The 15,960-nt window shown below is 67.6% G+C and overlaps 3 protein-coding genes across 3 annotated transcripts; 1 reads left to right on the forward strand and 2 right to left on the reverse strand.

The window, feature by feature from the left end:
• Positions 1-1,979: 1,979 nt before the first annotated feature.
• EPO (erythropoietin) lies at positions 1,980-6,296 on the reverse strand. The gene is given in 6 exon segments (XM_077192906.1): positions 1,980-2,924; positions 2,926-2,991; positions 3,653-3,817; positions 4,544-4,630; positions 5,281-5,423; positions 6,284-6,296. Coding segments are annotated over 6 exon segments (582 nt in total). The 3' UTR covers positions 1,980-2,816.
• Positions 6,297-8,640: 2,344 nt separating this feature from the next.
• On the reverse strand, positions 8,641-10,171 carry POP7 (POP7 ribonuclease P/MRP subunit). The gene is made up of 2 exons (XM_054653785.2): positions 9,886-10,171; positions 8,641-9,470 (listed from the first exon to the last, which is right to left on the reverse strand). Exons 1-2 carry the CDS (start codon positions 9,969-9,971, stop codon positions 8,972-8,974), a joined length of 585 nt encoding a protein of 194 aa, XP_054509760.2. The 5' UTR covers positions 9,972-10,171; the 3' UTR covers positions 8,641-8,971.
• A 108-nt stretch (positions 10,172-10,279) lies between these two features.
• Positions 10,280-15,576, forward strand: ACTL6B (actin like 6B). Its single transcript, XM_077193113.1, has 14 exons — positions 10,280-10,444; positions 10,876-10,952; positions 11,526-11,691; positions 12,083-12,183; positions 12,302-12,399; positions 12,831-12,925; positions 13,398-13,504; positions 13,879-13,968; positions 14,062-14,123; positions 14,201-14,315; positions 14,535-14,615; positions 14,710-14,805; positions 15,137-15,223; positions 15,301-15,576. Exons 1-14 carry the CDS (start codon positions 10,420-10,422, stop codon positions 15,379-15,381), a joined length of 1,281 nt encoding a protein of 426 aa, XP_077049228.1. The 5' UTR covers positions 10,280-10,419; the 3' UTR covers positions 15,382-15,576.
• Positions 15,577-15,960: the final 384 nt, after the last annotated feature.

The following is a 15,960-nucleotide window of genomic DNA, read 5'->3' on the forward strand; positions in this document are numbered from 1 at the left end:
GCGGTCACTCAGTGGTCAGTGATGGTCACCAGTGGTCAGTGGTCACTCAGTGGTCACTCTGGTCACTCACCTGGCCCATTGCTCCACCCTCTCGTCCCGCAGGTGTCGCCTCAGCAGCTCTCGCAGGCGGGGCCGGGGGGGTGGAGCCTCCGCGCTGGCCCCGCCCCAAACCAATTCTGGGGTGGAGCCTCCCGGTAGAGGCCCCGCCCCTACGGCCCCGCCCCCTGCAGGGGGGTGTGGCCAAGGGCGGCCACCAAAAGCCCTAGGGGCGGGGCCATAGGGGGCGGGGTCAGAGATAGGTAGGACAACAGGGGGCGGGGTCACAGAGAGGCAGAGCCCCCGGTGGGCGTGGCCTGGGGCTCCCGTACCCAATAGGAACGCGGGTGGCCGAGCCCAGGGCCAGCATGGCCAGAGGGTGGAGCCAGGGGCGTGGTCTGCGCCGGGGGCGGTGTCCGGGGGCGGGGCAGCCGCACCATTGGCTCCGCCCCCTCCTCCTCCTCCTCCTCTTCCTCCCCCCGGGGGTTTCTGTGCCGGGAATAGGAGACGGGACCCCCCCCGGGGGGCTGGGGGGGGGTCAGGACCCCCGAAATGGGGAGGGGGAGGGGCCAGGACCCCCCAAAATGAAGGGGAGAGGTCAGGACCCCCGAAATGGGGGAGGGGGAGAGGGGGAGGGGCTTTACCGGTCCGTGGAAGCAGCGTCGCAGCGTCTCCATGGCAACCGGGGGGTCTGGGGGTCCGGGGGGGGTCAGGGGGGTCCTGGGGGGCGGGGGGAGGAGCCCAAGAGGGGCTCAGAGGGGTCCCGGGGCTGTTTTGGGGACTCCCGGGGCTGTTTTGGGGTCCCTGGAGGGGTCCCGGGGGTGTTTTGGGATCCCTGGAGGGGTCCCGGGGGTGTTTTGGGGGTCTCCCGGGGTATTTTGGGGTCTCCCGGGGTATTTTGGGGTCCCTGGGGGGGTCCCGGGGCTGTTTTGGAGACTCCGGGGGCTGTCTCTAGGTCTCCCGGGATATTTTGGGGGTTCCCAGGGCTGTTTTGGGGTCTCTGGGGCTGTTTCGGGGTCTCCCGGGGTATTTTGGGGTCTCCCGGGGTGTTTTGGGGACTCCGGGCTGTTTCGGGGTCTCCCGGGGTATTTTGGGGACTCCGGGGCTGTTTTGGGGGTCCCTGGGGGGGGTCCCGGGGGTGTTTTAGGGACTCTGGGGCTGTTTTGGGGTCCCTGGGGGGGTCCCGGGGGTCCCCGGGTGCTGCCGTTCCCCGCCCCCCCCCCCCCCCCCCCCCCCCCGGTCAGACTTTGCCCCCGGGCGGACTTTGCCCCTCCCCCACCCCAAACCGGGGCCCCCCCCCCCGCCCTCAAAGCCCCCCCGAGCCCCCCTGGGGTGACCCCAACCCCCCCCGAGCCCCCCCAAAACACCCAAAATCCCCCCAAAATGCCCCAAAATGCCCCAAAATGCCCCAAATCCCCGGCCCCGCTCACCCGCGGCCGCCGGAGCCGCGCTGGCCCCGCCCCCAGAGGTGAGAAAAAGAGGCGGGGCCTGAGCGAGGGGCGTGGCCAGCGGTGCCGGGAAAGGGGCGTGGTTTGTGAAGAAACGTGTGTGTTTGGTAGGGGCGTGGTCAAAGGCGGCTCCGCCCCGGCACCGCCCGGTCCCGGCGGGGATTGGCCGAGCCCGGGGGGATTTGGGGGGGATTTGGGGGGGTCAGGGATGTTCGGGGGCGGCTCAGAGGGTTTGGGGGTGTCCCGGGTTATTTGGGGTCCCGGTTTTGGATCCCATGGAATTTGGGGGTCCCGGTGCATTCGGGGGTCCCAGTTTGGGGGTCCCGAATGGTTTTGGGGATCCCGGTTCGGGGGTCCGGGTTATTTGGGGATCCTGGAGATTTTGGGGGTCCCAGTTTGGGGTCCCGGGTTATTTTGGGGTCCCTGTTTAGGGGTCCCGGGTTATTTGGGGGTCCCGGGTAATTTGGGGGTCCCGGCGCAGGCATTCTCGGGCGGGGTCTCATAAATATTCTCGTGTTTGCATTAAGTTACATAGGAGGGGGCGGGGTCTCCCCTGAGTGACAGCTGTCAATCAATCACCCTCGGGGCCTGGGCAGCCCAGGGCGCTCAGGCGGGGGGGGATGATTGACAGCTGTCAATCACCTGCCGGCGCGATGCAACGTGCCGGGGGGAGGGGAGGGGGTGCTGACGGCTCCTGGTGCTGGTGATTGACAGCTGACAGTCCTGGTGATTGACAGCTGACAGCCCTGGTGATTGACAGCTGACAGCCCTGGTGATTGACAGCTGACAGTCCTGCTAATCGGGGGTGGTCCGTGATGATTGGCAGCTGCTGCTGATGATTGACAGCTGACAGTGATGATTGACAGCTGACGGTGATGATTGACAGCTGATGATCACTGACAGCGGCTGATGATGACTGGCAGCTCTGCGTGCTGATTGACAGCTGACAGTGCTGAGAGTTATGGACAATGACTGACAGCTGCAGATGATGATTGACAGCTGGTGATGATGATTGCCGGCAAGTGCTCTGTGATGATTGACAGCTGCCGGTTCTGATGGACAGCTGCCTGGCTGAGAGTGGTGGCTTTGGGCGATGATTGACAGCTGTCTCTGGTGATGATTGACAGCTGTATCCTGTGATTGACAGCTATCTCCAGTCAATGACAGCTGTCTCTGATTGACAACTGCTGATGGTAATGATTGACAGCTCTCTCCGCTGATGACTGACAGCTGTCTCCAGCGATGACTGACAGCTGTCTCCATTGATTGACAGCTCACCTGGGGCAGGTGTCGGCCAGCAGTGATTGACAGCTGTCTCCGTTGATTGACAGCTCACCTGGGGCAGGTGTCGGCCAGGTACAGCCGCACCTTCCCGCGCAGGAAGCGGCTCAGGACCCCCAGGAGCCGGGGGAGGGTCCGGACCCGCACGGGGGCGGGGGGGCGACGGCGGGGGGCGTGGCCTGAGGGAGGGGGGCGGGGTCAGGGGGGGACGGACCGCCCCCGGACCCTCAAAAACCCGAAAAACTCAAAACTCCCCCCAAAAACCCCCGGACTGCCAAAAATCCCCAAACCCCACTGGAGCCCCTCAAACCCCCCTAAATCTCCCTCAAATCCGCCCAGGAACCCCCCAAATCTCCCCCAAACACCCCCAGGACCCCCAACTCCCCCCAAGACCCCCAGAAATCCCCCCAAACTTCCTCAAATTCCTCCCAAACCCCTCCAGGACCCTCCAAACCTCCCCAAATCCCCCCAGTTTCCCCCAGGACCCCCCAAACCCGTCCCCAAACTCCTCCCAAATCCCCCTAAGCCTCACCCTAACCCAAACCTCCCCAAATCCCCCCTAAACCCACTCAGGACCTCCAGAAATCCCCCCCAAACCCCCAAATCCCCCCGTTACCGGTGCGGGCCATGCTCCAAACCCCCTAAATCCCCCCAAATCCGCCCAATTTTCCCCAATTTCCCCCCGTTTCCCCGGTTACCGGCGCGGGCAGCCCCCGCAGCAGCCTGGCCGGACCCCAAACCCCCTCGGGACCCCCATAAATCCCCCAATTTCCCCCAAATCCCCCCCGGTTACCGGCGCGGGCAGCCCCCCGCAGCAGCCTGGCCGTGCCCCAAACCCCCTCGGGACCCCCATAAATCCCCCAATTTCCCCCCGTTTCCCCGGTTACCGGCGCGGGCAGCCCCCGCAGCAGCCGCGCCAGGCTCCGCGCGGCTCCGTACGCCCGGTCCAGGCTCGGCCGCACCCGCGGGTCCCGCAGCAGCTCCCGCGCCCGCAGCACCGCGGCCGCCAGCGCCGCCTGGCCCCGGGCCACCTCCAGCGCGCGGGACCCCGCCTGCCGCACCGGGACGGGGTCACGGGGGGACTCGTGTCCCCCGACTTTTCCCGATTTCCCCCGATTTTTCCCCGATTTTCCCCGATTTTTCCCTGATTTTTCCCGATTTTCTCAGATTTCCCCCGATTTTTCCCTCATTTTTCCCGATTTTCCCTGATTTTCCCCAATTTTTCCCCCCAGTTTTCCCCCCCCAATTTTTCCCCGACTTTTCCCCGATTTTTTCCCGATTTTCCCCAATTTTTCCCGATTTTTCCCGACTTTCCCTGATTTTTCCCTGATATTTCCCAATTTTTCCGATCTTAGCTGATTTTCCCCTGATTTTCCCCGATTTTTCCCCGACTCTTCCCAATTTTCTCTGATTTTCCCCCGATTTTTTCCCGACTTTCCGCGATTTTCTCCAATTTTCCCTGATTTTTCCCCATTTTCCCCGACTTTCCCCGATTTTCATTGATTTTCCCCGTTCTTCCCCACTTTCCCCAATTTTTCCTAGTTTCCCGGGATTTCCCCCATTTTTTCCCAATTTCTCCCGTTTATTTTCCCGATTTCCCGGGTTTCGCCCCCCCCCATTTTTCCCCATCTCCCCCATTTTCCCCCATTTCCTGGGATTTCCCCCATTTTCCCCCATTTCCTGGGATTTCCCCCATTTTTTTCCCGATTTCCCGGGTTTTTCCCCCCGTTTTCCCCAATTTTCCCGATTTCCCGGTATTTTCCCCCATTCCCACTCACGTCCAGGCTCCGCCACACGTTGAAGTTGACGCCGGGGTCGGGGACAGCGACGGCCTCGGGGAGGTCACAGTGGGGGCCGCACCCGGCCTGGGGGGGACGGACACGGTCACCGAGGGGACCCCGCCCGTGTCCCCAAGCCCCCCGAAATGTCCCCAAGCCCCCCCAAATGTCCCCAAGCCCCCCCAAATGTCCCCAAGCCCCCCCGAATGTCCCCAATGTCCCCGACGTCCCCAAACCCCCAAATGTCCCTGAGCCCCACAATGTCCCCCAAGTCCCCCCCACTGTCCCCACACCCCCCGATGTCCCCACACCCCTCAATGTCCCCAAGCCCCCCAAATGTCCCCAAGCCCCCCGAAATGTCCCCGATGTCCCCAAGCCCTGCAATGTCCCCACGCCCCTCAATGTCCCCAAGCTCCCCGATGTCCCCACAGCCCCCGATGTCCCCACACCCCTCAATGTCCCCAAGCCCCCCGCTGTCCCCTCTGTCCCCGGTGTCCCCACTGTCCCCACGCCCCCAGATGTCCCCGCTGTCCCCGCTGTCCCCGCTGTCCCCGCTGTCCCCTCTGTCCCCGATGTCCCCACTGTCCCCAAGCCCCTCGCTGTCCCCGCTGTCCCCGCTGTCCCCAAGCCCCCCGCTGTCCCCGCTGTCCCCGCTGTCTCCTCTGTCCCCGATGTCCCCACTGTCCCCACGCCCCCAGATGTCCCCGCTGTCCCCGCTGTCCCCGCTGTCCCCTCACCGTGCCGCGCTCGGCGTCGCGCGCCTCCAGGATGAAGCGCTCCATCACTCGGGGGTCGCAGAGCGAGGGGGGGCCCTCGGGACGGGGCTGGGGGCGCCCCGGGACCCCCAACAGCAGCAGCAGCAGCAGCAGCGAGCACAGCCCTGGGGGGGGACACGGGGGTCAGCGGGGACATCCCGAGGGACGCGGGGACAGCCCCGGGACACGGGGACATCCCCGGGACACGGGGACATCCCAGGAATGGGGACAATGGGGACATGGGGACAGCCCCGGGAATGGGGACACGGGGACAGCCCCGGGACACGGGGACATCCCAGGAATGGGGACATGGGGACAGCCCCAGGGCACGGGGACATCCAAGGAATGGGGACAATGGGGACACGGGGACAGCCCCGGGACGCGGGGACAGCCCAGGAATGGGGACATGGGAACAGCCCCGGGACATGGGGACAGCCCCGGGACACGGGGACATCCCAGGAATGGGGACATGGGAACAGCCCCGGGACACGGGGACATCTCAGGAATGGGGACAATGGGGACGCGGGGACAGCCCCGGGACACGGGGACAGCCCCCGAACCCCCGGGACCCCCCGGCCCAGGGATACCGGAGACCCCCCCTCACCTGAGCGTTCCCCCCTCACCTGAGCGTTCCCCCCTCACCTGAGCCCCCCCTCCCTTGAGTGCCCCGCCCCCAGAACTTCCCGGGCTCTCGGTGGCCCCCGGGACCCCCGACACACCTGGGACCCCCCCCCCGCGTGGTGTCCCCCCCACACCTGTGTCCCCGCCGGCCACCTGAGCGCGCGGGACGCACCTGGGCACCCCCAAACTCCCCCCCCGCGAGACCCCCGGCTGTTACCTGCGCCCCGCCCCTCCCGGTGCCGCCGCACACGTGGGTGTCCCCCCTCCCCCGCACACCTGGGCCCCCCCGGCACACCTGGGACCCTCGGGCACACCTGGGCCCCCCCGGCACACCTGTCCCCCCCCCCCGGCGCCCCCCGCTCACCCGCCGCCCCCATGGCCGGCTGCTCATGGCCCGGGGGTCCCTGGTGGCCGTCCCGGGGCTGTCCCGTCCCCGCCGCGTCCCCCGGCCCCGGCCCCGGTTAATGTTTGATCCGAGGGGCCGCGGGGCCGGAAGGGCCCTTGGGGGGGGGGGTTTCCATCCGCTCCCCCCGCCGCCCCCCCCAGACCGTCGAGGAAAAGGCAGCGCCGGGCGCAGCACGTCGGCCCCTGGCCACGGGCCACCCCCGGGCGCCGGACAGGCGGGGGGACACCGGGAGGGGGGGACACCGGGACGGGGGGGACACGGGGACGTGAGGAGCCAGGCACGGAGGTGTGGGAATGGCGGGATATGGGGGGGACACGGCGGGGACACGGGGATGGGGGGCTCGGAATGGGGGGGCACGGCGGGGACGGGGGGACACCGGGAGGGGGGGCTGGGAATGCAGGGACACGGGGGAGACACAGGGAGGACATGGGGGGGACACGGGGACAGGGGGACACGGCGGGGACACGGCGGGGACAGATGGACATGGGACAAGAAAAAGGGGTGAGACGGGGATGGTGAATGGGGGGACACGGGGGGACACGGGGACACAGGGAAAAGGGGGACACAGGGATAGGATGACAGCGGGGGACACGGCGTGACACGGCGTGACACGGGGTGACACGGGGTGACACGAGGATGGGCACGGAGGTGTGGGGACAGGAGGAGGGACACGGAGGGGACACGGAGGGGACACGGAGGGGACAGAGGGACACGGAGAAAGAGGGACACAGGCACGGGGGGTTGGGCACGGAGGTGTGGGGGGACACAGTGGGGGTCAGGGTGGGGACACAAGGACACACAGGGACACACAGGGACACACAGGGACAAGGAGCCCGACATGCAGATGGGGACAGAAGTGGGGACAGGGGCACGGGGAGTTGGGGACAGGGAGAGTGCCATGGGGGGCACACGGCGACAACGCCCCGGGCACGGAGGTGCGGGACGGGGACAGAGGGGACAGAAGTGGGGACACGGCGGTGGCAGAGCGGGCGCGGGGATGGCGACATCGGCGTGGGGGGACGCGGGGACGGCGACACGGGGATGGGGACGCGGGGACGGCGACTCGGGGACACCCCCGGGCCGTGGGAGCGCGGTGACACGCGAGCGGGGACACGGGGACGCGCCAGGCCGGGGGATCCCGGGATCCCCCCGGGCCCGGCGGAAGCGGCCGAACAATGGGGCAGCGTCACTGTCGCCGTCACCGTCCCCGCCGGCAGCGCCACCGCGGCCCCGGGGGCGGCCCCGGGGACCCCCCGGCCCGGGGGACACGGAGGGGCGGGGGGGGGGACACGGGCAGGGCCGAGGGGACGGGAGGCGACACGGGGGACACGGAGGGGGCGACACGGGCAGAGCGGAGGCGACGCGGCGGGCACGGGGGGCGCGGCAGGGGCCGCGCGGGACACCCAGGTGACACGGAGGTGACACGGGGGACCCGGAGGTGACACGGGCCCCCTGCCAGGCCGTACGTGCGGCTCCGCACAGCCCGGCCGCGGCTCCGGCGCCAGCGGGGCCAAAGGGCACCCGGGGGCGGGGGGACGGCGACAGCGACAGCGACGTCACCGACGCCAAAGGGTCCCCCCGGTGTCCCCCCCCCCCCCCCCGGGCAGGGACAGCCCCGCACGGCGGGGACGGCCCGGGGACAGCCTGGGGGACCCCCCGGTCACCGGGAGCCCCCTCTGGTCACCTGGCGGTGCCTTTGTCACCTGCGTGTCCCTTTTGTCACCCGGGTGTCCCTGCGTCACCAGGGTCTCCCTCATTTCTCCCTCCCTCGTGCACCTTTAATGTCCCCAGTGTCACCTGGACCCCCCCAAGTCCCCACATTTCCCCATGGGGTCCCTCTTTGTCACCTGGGTCCCCCCAGTCCCCCCTGGGGTCCCTCTTTGTCCCCTGGGTCCCCCATGGGGTCCCTTTTTGTCACCTGGGTGCCCCTGGTGTCCCTTTTTGTCACCGGGGTCCCCCTGGTGTCCCTCTTTGTCACCTGGGTCCCCCATGGGGTCCCTTTTTGTCACCGGGGTCCCCCTGGTGTCCCTCTTTGTCACCTGGGTCCCCCCAGTCCCCCCTGGTGTCCCTCTTTGTCACCGGGGTCCCCCATGGGGTCCCTCTTGGTCACCCGGGTCCCCCCCCGTTGTCACCCGGACCCTCTCCCTGTCCCCCCCGCCAGGTCCCCTGGGTCCCCCATTGTCACCTGGGGGTTTCCTGCCCCAAATGTCACCGGTGACGCAGAGGAAGCCCCAGTCCCGCCTCACAGCCTGTCCCAAAAAACCCCAACAATCCCCAAAAAACCCAAATCCCCCCCAAAAACCCCGAGGCGTCACTGCTGCTGCCACCGGCTTTATTGGGGTGTCACCTCCCTGTGCTCCCCCCAAAGTCTCCAGGCTGCTGTGGGGAGCCTTGGGGTGACATCGAGGCCTCGGGGTGACATCGAGGGGCCTGGGGTGACATCAAGGGCTTGCAGTGACATTGTGGGCTCAGGGTGACACCAAGGGCTTGCAGTGACATTGTGGGCTCAGGGTGACATCATGGTGGCCCCAGCTCACGGCGCTCTGGACCCGTTGGTGGCATCTCGGTGTCCCCAAGTCCTTGCGGGTTCCGGGTGACCGTGACCGGCCCCGGGCAGGTTCCGGGGGGGTGGTCCCGGCCCCCTCCTCACGCGCAGGGCGCCTCCCTGCAGAGCCGGATGTGGATGGCCGAGTTGTGCCGCGGGTTGTCCCCGTCGCCGTCGCCGCTGTCGGCGCTGTCGGGGCGCTCGCGGTGCCGGTGGTCGCGGAGGGGCACGGAGGAGGTGCTGGCGTGGAGCCGCAGCGCGCCGCCCGCGCCCGCCTGCAGCTGCAGCGCCAGGTTGATGGTGCGGGGCACGGCGAGCCCCAGCCCGTGCAGCCGCAGCTCCCCGGGAGCCCCCCCGGGACCCCCGCCCGGCGCCAGCAGCCGCTGGCAGCGCCGCAGCTGCGCCCGGAAATCCGAGCGTGACGTCACGAACACGTCATTGCTGCCCGGGACGGCGGCGGCGGCGGCGGAGGCGGGGGGGGAGCCCGGGGTAGGCGGGGCTGGCCCCGGGGTGGGCGGGGCACGGCGGCGGCGGCGCGAGGGGGGCCCGGGGAGCGCCCCCGGCGGCGGGGACGGAGCTGCGGAGCGGCCCGAGGACATTCTGGGGGGGGGGGGGAGGAAATGGGGAGGGGGCGTCATGGGGGGGGATCCCGGAACCCCCCGGGAACCCCCCGGGAACCCCCGAACCTCCCCCAGACCCCGAACACCCCCCCCAGACCCCACAACCGCCCCCAGACCCCCCCAAACCCACCGTGACCTCCTCCCCCGAGGACATTCTGGGCAGAGGGGGGAAAATGGGGAGGGGGCGTCAGAGGAGGAACCCGGGACCCTCCCCACACCCCGAACCCCCCCCCCCAGACCCCCCCAAACCGCCCGTGACCCCCCGTGACCCCCTGACCCCCCCCGTGACCCCCCAACCTCCCCCCCCGACACTGAACCCGCCCCCAGATCCCCCCCAAACCCCCCGGGACCCCTCCCGGGACCCCCTCCCCAAAATCCCCCCCCCCCCCGCGAACCTCGCGCGTCCCGCGCCGCCGCCGCTTCCGCTACGAGGCCACGCCTCCCCCGGAGCCACGCCCCGCATCGGCGTGGACACGCCCATATAAGCACCGCCCACATCGAACCACGGCCCCCCCGCGCGCCAGGGAGCGTTTTTTGGGGTGTTTTTGGGTTTTTTTAGGGCCGAGAGGGGGCGCTCCGCCCCATCCCATTGCGCACGAGCCCCGCCCCCCCCGGATCCGCCATTTTGGGGGTTTTTAATTAATAAAAACCGTTAATTTTTTAGTTAATCAGGGGGGATGATTGCGTGGGAGTGGCTTAAGGGAAACCACGCCCCTTTTCACAGACAGGTGCCCACACAGCCGCGCCCACAAGGGGAGGAGCCTCGCCGTACAGACCACACCCCCTCGCGGTTAACAAAGGGCCGCGGCCCCTTTAAGCGCCGCCATGGCGGCCAATGGGCGCGCGCGCCGCACGGCGGGCGCTGATTGGCCGCGGGCGGGGCCCCGCCCCCTCCCCCGGCCGGCGCTGTCCCGGTGCTGAACGCGGCCATGAGCGGCGGCGTCTACGGCGGCGGTAACGGGGCGGGGCCAGGCCCCGGGGGTGGGGCTACCGCGGGGGGCGGGGTCACGGCGGGAGGGGCGGGGCCAAGGCGGCGGGGGGGTAAAGGGGTGGGGCATGGGGGGGGTCCCCGGGGGTTCGGGGGGTCCCGGTGTCACCGTTGTGTCCCCGTCCTCTCAATGTGAGGGGGGCGTACGGGGGCTCATTGTTCCGGGGGGGTCCCGGTGTCACCGTCACTGTCCCTCAATGTGAGGGGGGTGTCCCGGGGGGGGGTCTCATTGTCCTGGGGGTCCCGGTGTCACCGTCGTGTCCCCATCCCCTCAATTCCGGGGGGGTGTCACTGTCCCCTCAATGTCCTGGGGGTGTCCCGGGGGGCTGTCACTGGCCCGGGGGTGCCCTCATTGTCCTGGTGTCACCATCGTGTCACCGCCGTGTCCCCTCCCCAGACGAGGTCGGGGCCCTGGTGTTCGACATCGGCTCCTTCTCGGTGCGCGCGGGCTATGCCGGCGAGGACTGTCCCAAGGTCAGTGGCACCGCGGCCCCTCCTGTCCCTTCTGTGTCCCCCCCGTGTCCCTGTCACACCCCCCCGGAGAGACGGGGCCGCTGTGTCCCCAGCATGCCATCCCCATGGTGGTGACGTTGTCACTGTGTCCCCAGAATGCTGTTCCCCATGACCGGGGTGTCCCCAGGCCAATGTCCCCATGGTGGTGACATTGTCACTGTGTCCCCAGCATGCCGTCCCCATGGTGGTGACGTTGTCACCATCTCCACGGCCATGGTGTCCCCGAGGCCACCCTAGGCCAACGTCCCCATGGTGGTGACATCGTCACTGTGTCCCCAGAATGCCGTTCCCCATGACTGGGGTGTCCCCAGGCCAATGTCCCCATTGTGGTGACAATGCCGCCGTGTCCCCAGCATGCCGTCCCCATGGTGGTGACAGTGCCACCATCTCCACGGCCATGGTGTCCCCGAGGCCACCCTAGGCCAACGTCCCCATGGTGGTGACAATGCCACCATCTCCATGGCCACGGTGTCCTCAGGGCCACCCCCAGGCCCTGTCCCCACGGTGGTGGCACTGTCCCCTCGCTGTCCCCAGGCGGATTTCCCCACCACCGTGGGGCTGCTGTCCCCGGACGAGGTGTCCCTGGAGCTGGACGGGGACAAGGACAAGAAGGGTGGCAAGGTGTACTACATCGACACCAACGCGCTGCACGTGGCCCGCGAGGGCGTCGAGGTCCTGTCCCCCCTCAAGAACGGCATGAGTGAGTGTGGGGACATTGGGGGGACATTGGGGACAGTGGGGACACTGGGGACAGTGGGGACATTGGGGACAGTGGGGACAGCAGGGACATTGGGGGACATGGGGGGACACAGAGCAATGTGTGGGCACCAAGGGGACTGCAGGGGACACGAGGAGAGATCAGGGACATTTGGGGACATTGGGGCACACGGAGAGGCACAGGAGGACACGGGGAGAAGGTGGGGGGACAGCACGGGGACATTTGGGGACATTGGGGCACACGGAGAGGCACAGGAGGACACCAGGGCCTGGGGGTCTCAGGGATCGGGTTGGGAGTCTTGGGGGTGGCTGCCGTGCCCTGGCCCGCGTGTCCCCAATGTCCCCAATGTCCCCAACGTCCCCAATGTCCGCAGTCGAGGACTGGGAGTGCTTCCAGGCCATCCTGGACCACACCTACGGCAAGCACGTCAAGTCGGAGCCGGGGCTGCACCCGGTGCTCATGTCCGAGGCGCCGGTAGGTGTGACACGGCTGTCCCCTCCCCGGTGCCCCCTGGGCGTCCCCAGGTGTGACCTGGCTGTCCCCAGTGTGCGCCGGGTGTCCCCAGTGTCCCCCTGTCCCCCCTGTGTGGCAGTGGAACACGCGAGCCAAGCGGGAGAAGCTGACGGAGCTCATGTTCGAGCACTACAACATCCCGGCCTTCTTCCTCTGCAAGACGGCCGTGCTCACCGCGTATCCCTGCTGTGGCACCTGAGTGTCACCTGAGTGTCCCCTGGGTGTGTCCCCAGTGTCCCGGGTGTCCCCAGGGTGTCCCCAGCTCATGTTCGAGCACTACAACATCCCGGCCTTCTTCCTCTGCAAGACGGCTGTGCTCACTGCGTATCCTGTGGCACCTGAGTGTCACCATAGTGCCACCCCTGTGTCACCTCTGTGTCACCTTCGTGTCACCTCTGTGTCACCTCGGGATCACCCTGTGTCCCCCCCGGGTGTCCCCGTTGTGCCCCTTGATCCCCGGCTCAGCTGTGCCAATGGGTGCAGCATGGGGCTGGGTGTGTCGGGCGTGTCCAGCAGGGCTGGGCGTGGCCAGGAGAGGTTGGGCGTGGCCAGTGGGTGTGGCCAGGGCGGGTCCCGCCCCCGTTGTGCCCCCTTGACCCCCGGCTCAGCTTTGCCAACGGGCGCAGCACGGGGCTGGTGCTGGACTCGGGCGCCACCCACACCACGGCCATCCCCGTGCACGACGGCTACATCCTGCAGCAAGGTGAGGGCACACCTGGGACAGGTGAGAGAGAACCTGGGACACACCTGGGACACACCTGGGGCACACCTGGACTAGGGGGGGCACATTGGGTACATCCTGCAGCAAGGTGAGAGCACACCTGGGACAGGTGAGAGAGACCCTGGGACACACCTGGGACACACCTGGACTAGGGGGGGCACATTGGGTACATCCTGCAGCAAGGTGAGAGCACCAGGGACACCCTGGGACAGGTGAAAACACACCCAAGACACACCTGGGGCAGGTGAGAACACAGCTGGGACACACCCAGGCAGGGGAGGAGCACCAGGGACACACCTGGGACAGGTGAGAACACACGCAGGACACACCTAGGACAGGTGACAGCTTACCTGGGACAACCACAATGGCCACCCCCCCCGCCCCCCCAGCCAGGTGAGCGCCCACCTGTGGCAGGTGAGGGTGGGCGTGGCCTGACGCCGGCCCCGCCCCGCAGGGATCGTCAAGTCGCCGCTGGCCGGGGATTTCATCTCCATGCAGTGCCGGGAGCTCTTCCAGGAGCTCAACATCGACATCGTGCCCCCCTACATGATCGCCGCCAAGGTGGGCGGGGCTAAGGACGGCCAATCAGGGAGGGTTGGGCCACACACAATGCTCCTCCCACTTGTGGGTGGGGTTATGCTTGGTCCCATCCTTTTTGGGGTGGCCTCATTTAGCTCCACCCCTTTCTGAGCAGACTAAATTTTAGGTCCGCCCATTTTGGGGTGGGCTTTTCCCTTAGCTCCGCCTCTTTGAGATCACACCCCTCATTGGACACTCCTACCATTTAGCCCCACCCCCTGAGTGACATCACCCTTAGACTCCTCTTACCCCAGCCCAGGGGAGGCTCCTCCCCTTTCCTTTTGCATTATTACTCCAAAACCACGCCCCTTTTCTCCTCGGCCACGCCCCCACGGCCGCGGCTTCTCCCCCTGCAGGAGCCAGTGCGGGAAGGGGCCCCCCCGAGCTGGAAGAAGAAGGAGAAGCTGCCCCAGGTGTCCAAATCCTGGCACAACTTCACCTGCAACGTGAGATGAGGGGTTTGGGGGTCCCCGAGTGGGATTTTGGGGGTCCCCGAGGGGGATTTGGGGGTCCCACCCCATTTTTTGGGGTCCCCGCAGGAGGTGATCCAGGACTTCCAGGCCTCGGTGCTGCAGGTCTCGGACTCCCCCTATGATGAGCAGTGAGTGCCGGGTCCGGGGGGGTTTTGGGGGGAATTTTGGGGTGGGGGGACCCCAAACTCGGCCGTTGTCACCGCAGGGTGGCGGCGCAGATGCCCACGGTGCACTACGAGATGCCCAACGGGTACAACACCGACTACGGGGCCGAGCGGCTGCGCATCCCCGAGGGGCTCTTCGACCCCTCCAACGTCAAGGTCCGGGCGGCTTGGGGGTCCTGGGGGTGTCTGAGGGGGGGTTTGGGGTCCTGGGGGGTTTAGGAGACCCCCATGCCCTGAGTTCTGCCCTACTGACTCTTCCAGTGTCAAGGTTTGAGGGTCCCTGGGGGCGTTTTGGGGGTCCCAGGAGGTTTGGGGGTTCCCGGGGGAGTTTTGGGGTTTTTGGGACCCCCTGACCCCTCCTGTTTTTTTCCCCAGGGCCTCTCGGGGAACACCATGCTGGGCGTGGGACACGTGGTGACCACCAGCATCGGGATGTGTGACATCGACATCCGGCCCGTGGGTCTGGGGGCGCCGGGGGGCCCGGGGGGGGGGGGGTCCAGGGGGGCGGCAGGGACCCCTCCCCACATCCCTGTCCCCGTGTCCCCTCCAGGGTCTCTATGGCAGTGTCATTGTCACCGGCGGGAACACGCTGCTGCAGGGCTTCACTGACCGCTTGAACCGCGAGCTGGCCCAGAAAACGCCCCCGGTGAGGGACCCCGGGACCCCCGGGATGGGGACCCCAAACCCCCCCTGTGAAGGACCCCCACAATTTGGGAAGGGGGGACCGAACAAAACCCCAAATTCTTCCTGGGAGAGACCCCCTGATGTTGGGATGGGGGGACCCCAGACCCCTCTGAGGGACATTTGGGGGTGGGGGGGAACTAGACTGGGCCTCAGGGTTTCTCCCAGTTATCACCAGTCACTCCCAGGCACTCCTGTGGTGGTTTCCCAGTCACCCCCAATATCTCCTAGTGCTCCCAGTGGTCCATAGCTGTTCCCCAGTGGTCCCAGTGCTCCCAGTAACCCCCCTCTCCCAGAGCATGCGCCTGAAGCTCATCGCCAGCAACAGCACCATGGAGCGGCGCTTCAGCCCCTGGATCGGAGGCTCCATCCTGGCCTCGCTGGTGAGTGCGGGGCTCCAGGGGGAGCCGAGGGGTCCCCCCATAAAGGACCCCTCAAAACGGCCCCAAATTCCCTGCAGGGCACCTTCCAGCAGATGTGGATCTCCAAGCAGGAGTACGAGGAGGGCGGGAAGCAGTGCGTGGAGCGCAAGTGCCCCTGAGGGAATCTGAGGGGAACCTGAAGGATCCTGAGGAGCCTTGAGGGGATTTGAGGGAACCTGAGGGGTCCTGAAGGGATCTGAGGGCATCTGAAGGGCCCTGGGGGAACCTGAGGGGTCCTGAAGGAGCCTTGAGGGGATCTGAGGGAACCTGAGGGGAAAATCGACCAGGAATCCATTAAAACCCGCACAACCCACCTGGAACCGGCTCAGTGGCGGCAGGGATCGGTGGGGGCGGTTCGTGGGTGGGGCTGCGGGGGTTCTTTCACCGATTCTGGCGGATTTCGCCTCAAAAAAACGGGTGCCCGGTCACGTGACGGGTGGGGTGGGCGCACGTGCCGGGGCAGGTGGCTCTGCTGCGCAGGCGCGAGGGCACGTGACGGCGAAAGGGCGGGAGAGCGTGCGCGAGACGCCGCACGGGGTCTCGCGAGAACTCGGAGACGTCTGCGGCGGCACCGCCCCCCTGCGGTAGCGGCGGGAACTGCCCGCCGCCGTTTTCGCGAGAGCCCCGCGCGCGCCCCGTGAGCTCCGTTACCGGGCGGGTGGGGCGGGGGGAGGGAGGAAGAGAGAGAGCCGGTTCGG

Source organism: Agelaius phoeniceus, chromosome 36, assembly GCF_051311805.1.
Source record: "Agelaius phoeniceus isolate bAgePho1 chromosome 36, bAgePho1.hap1, whole genome shotgun sequence".
NCBI lineage: Eukaryota > Metazoa > Chordata > Aves > Passeriformes > Icteridae > Agelaius > Agelaius phoeniceus.

Coding starts and splice junctions, on each gene's coding strand:
- ACTL6B (XM_077193113.1), top strand. CDS start 10,420: ATGAGCGGCGGCGTCTACGGCGGCG. Junction 13,969..14,061: donor GGCACAACTTCACCTGCAAC/GTGAGATGAGGG, acceptor GGGTCCCCGCAG/GAGGTGATCCAGGACTTCCA. Junction 14,806..15,136: donor TGGCCCAGAAAACGCCCCCG/GTGAGGGACCCC, acceptor CCCCTCTCCCAG/AGCATGCGCCTGAAGCTCAT.
- POP7 (XM_054653785.2), bottom strand. CDS start 9,971: ATGGGCGTGTCCACGCCGATGCGGGGCGTGGCTCCGGGGGAGGCGTGG. Junction 9,471..9,885: donor GGCGGCGCGGGACGCGCGAG/GTTCGCGGGGGG, acceptor CCCCCCCCCCAG/AATGTCCTCGGGCCGCTCCG.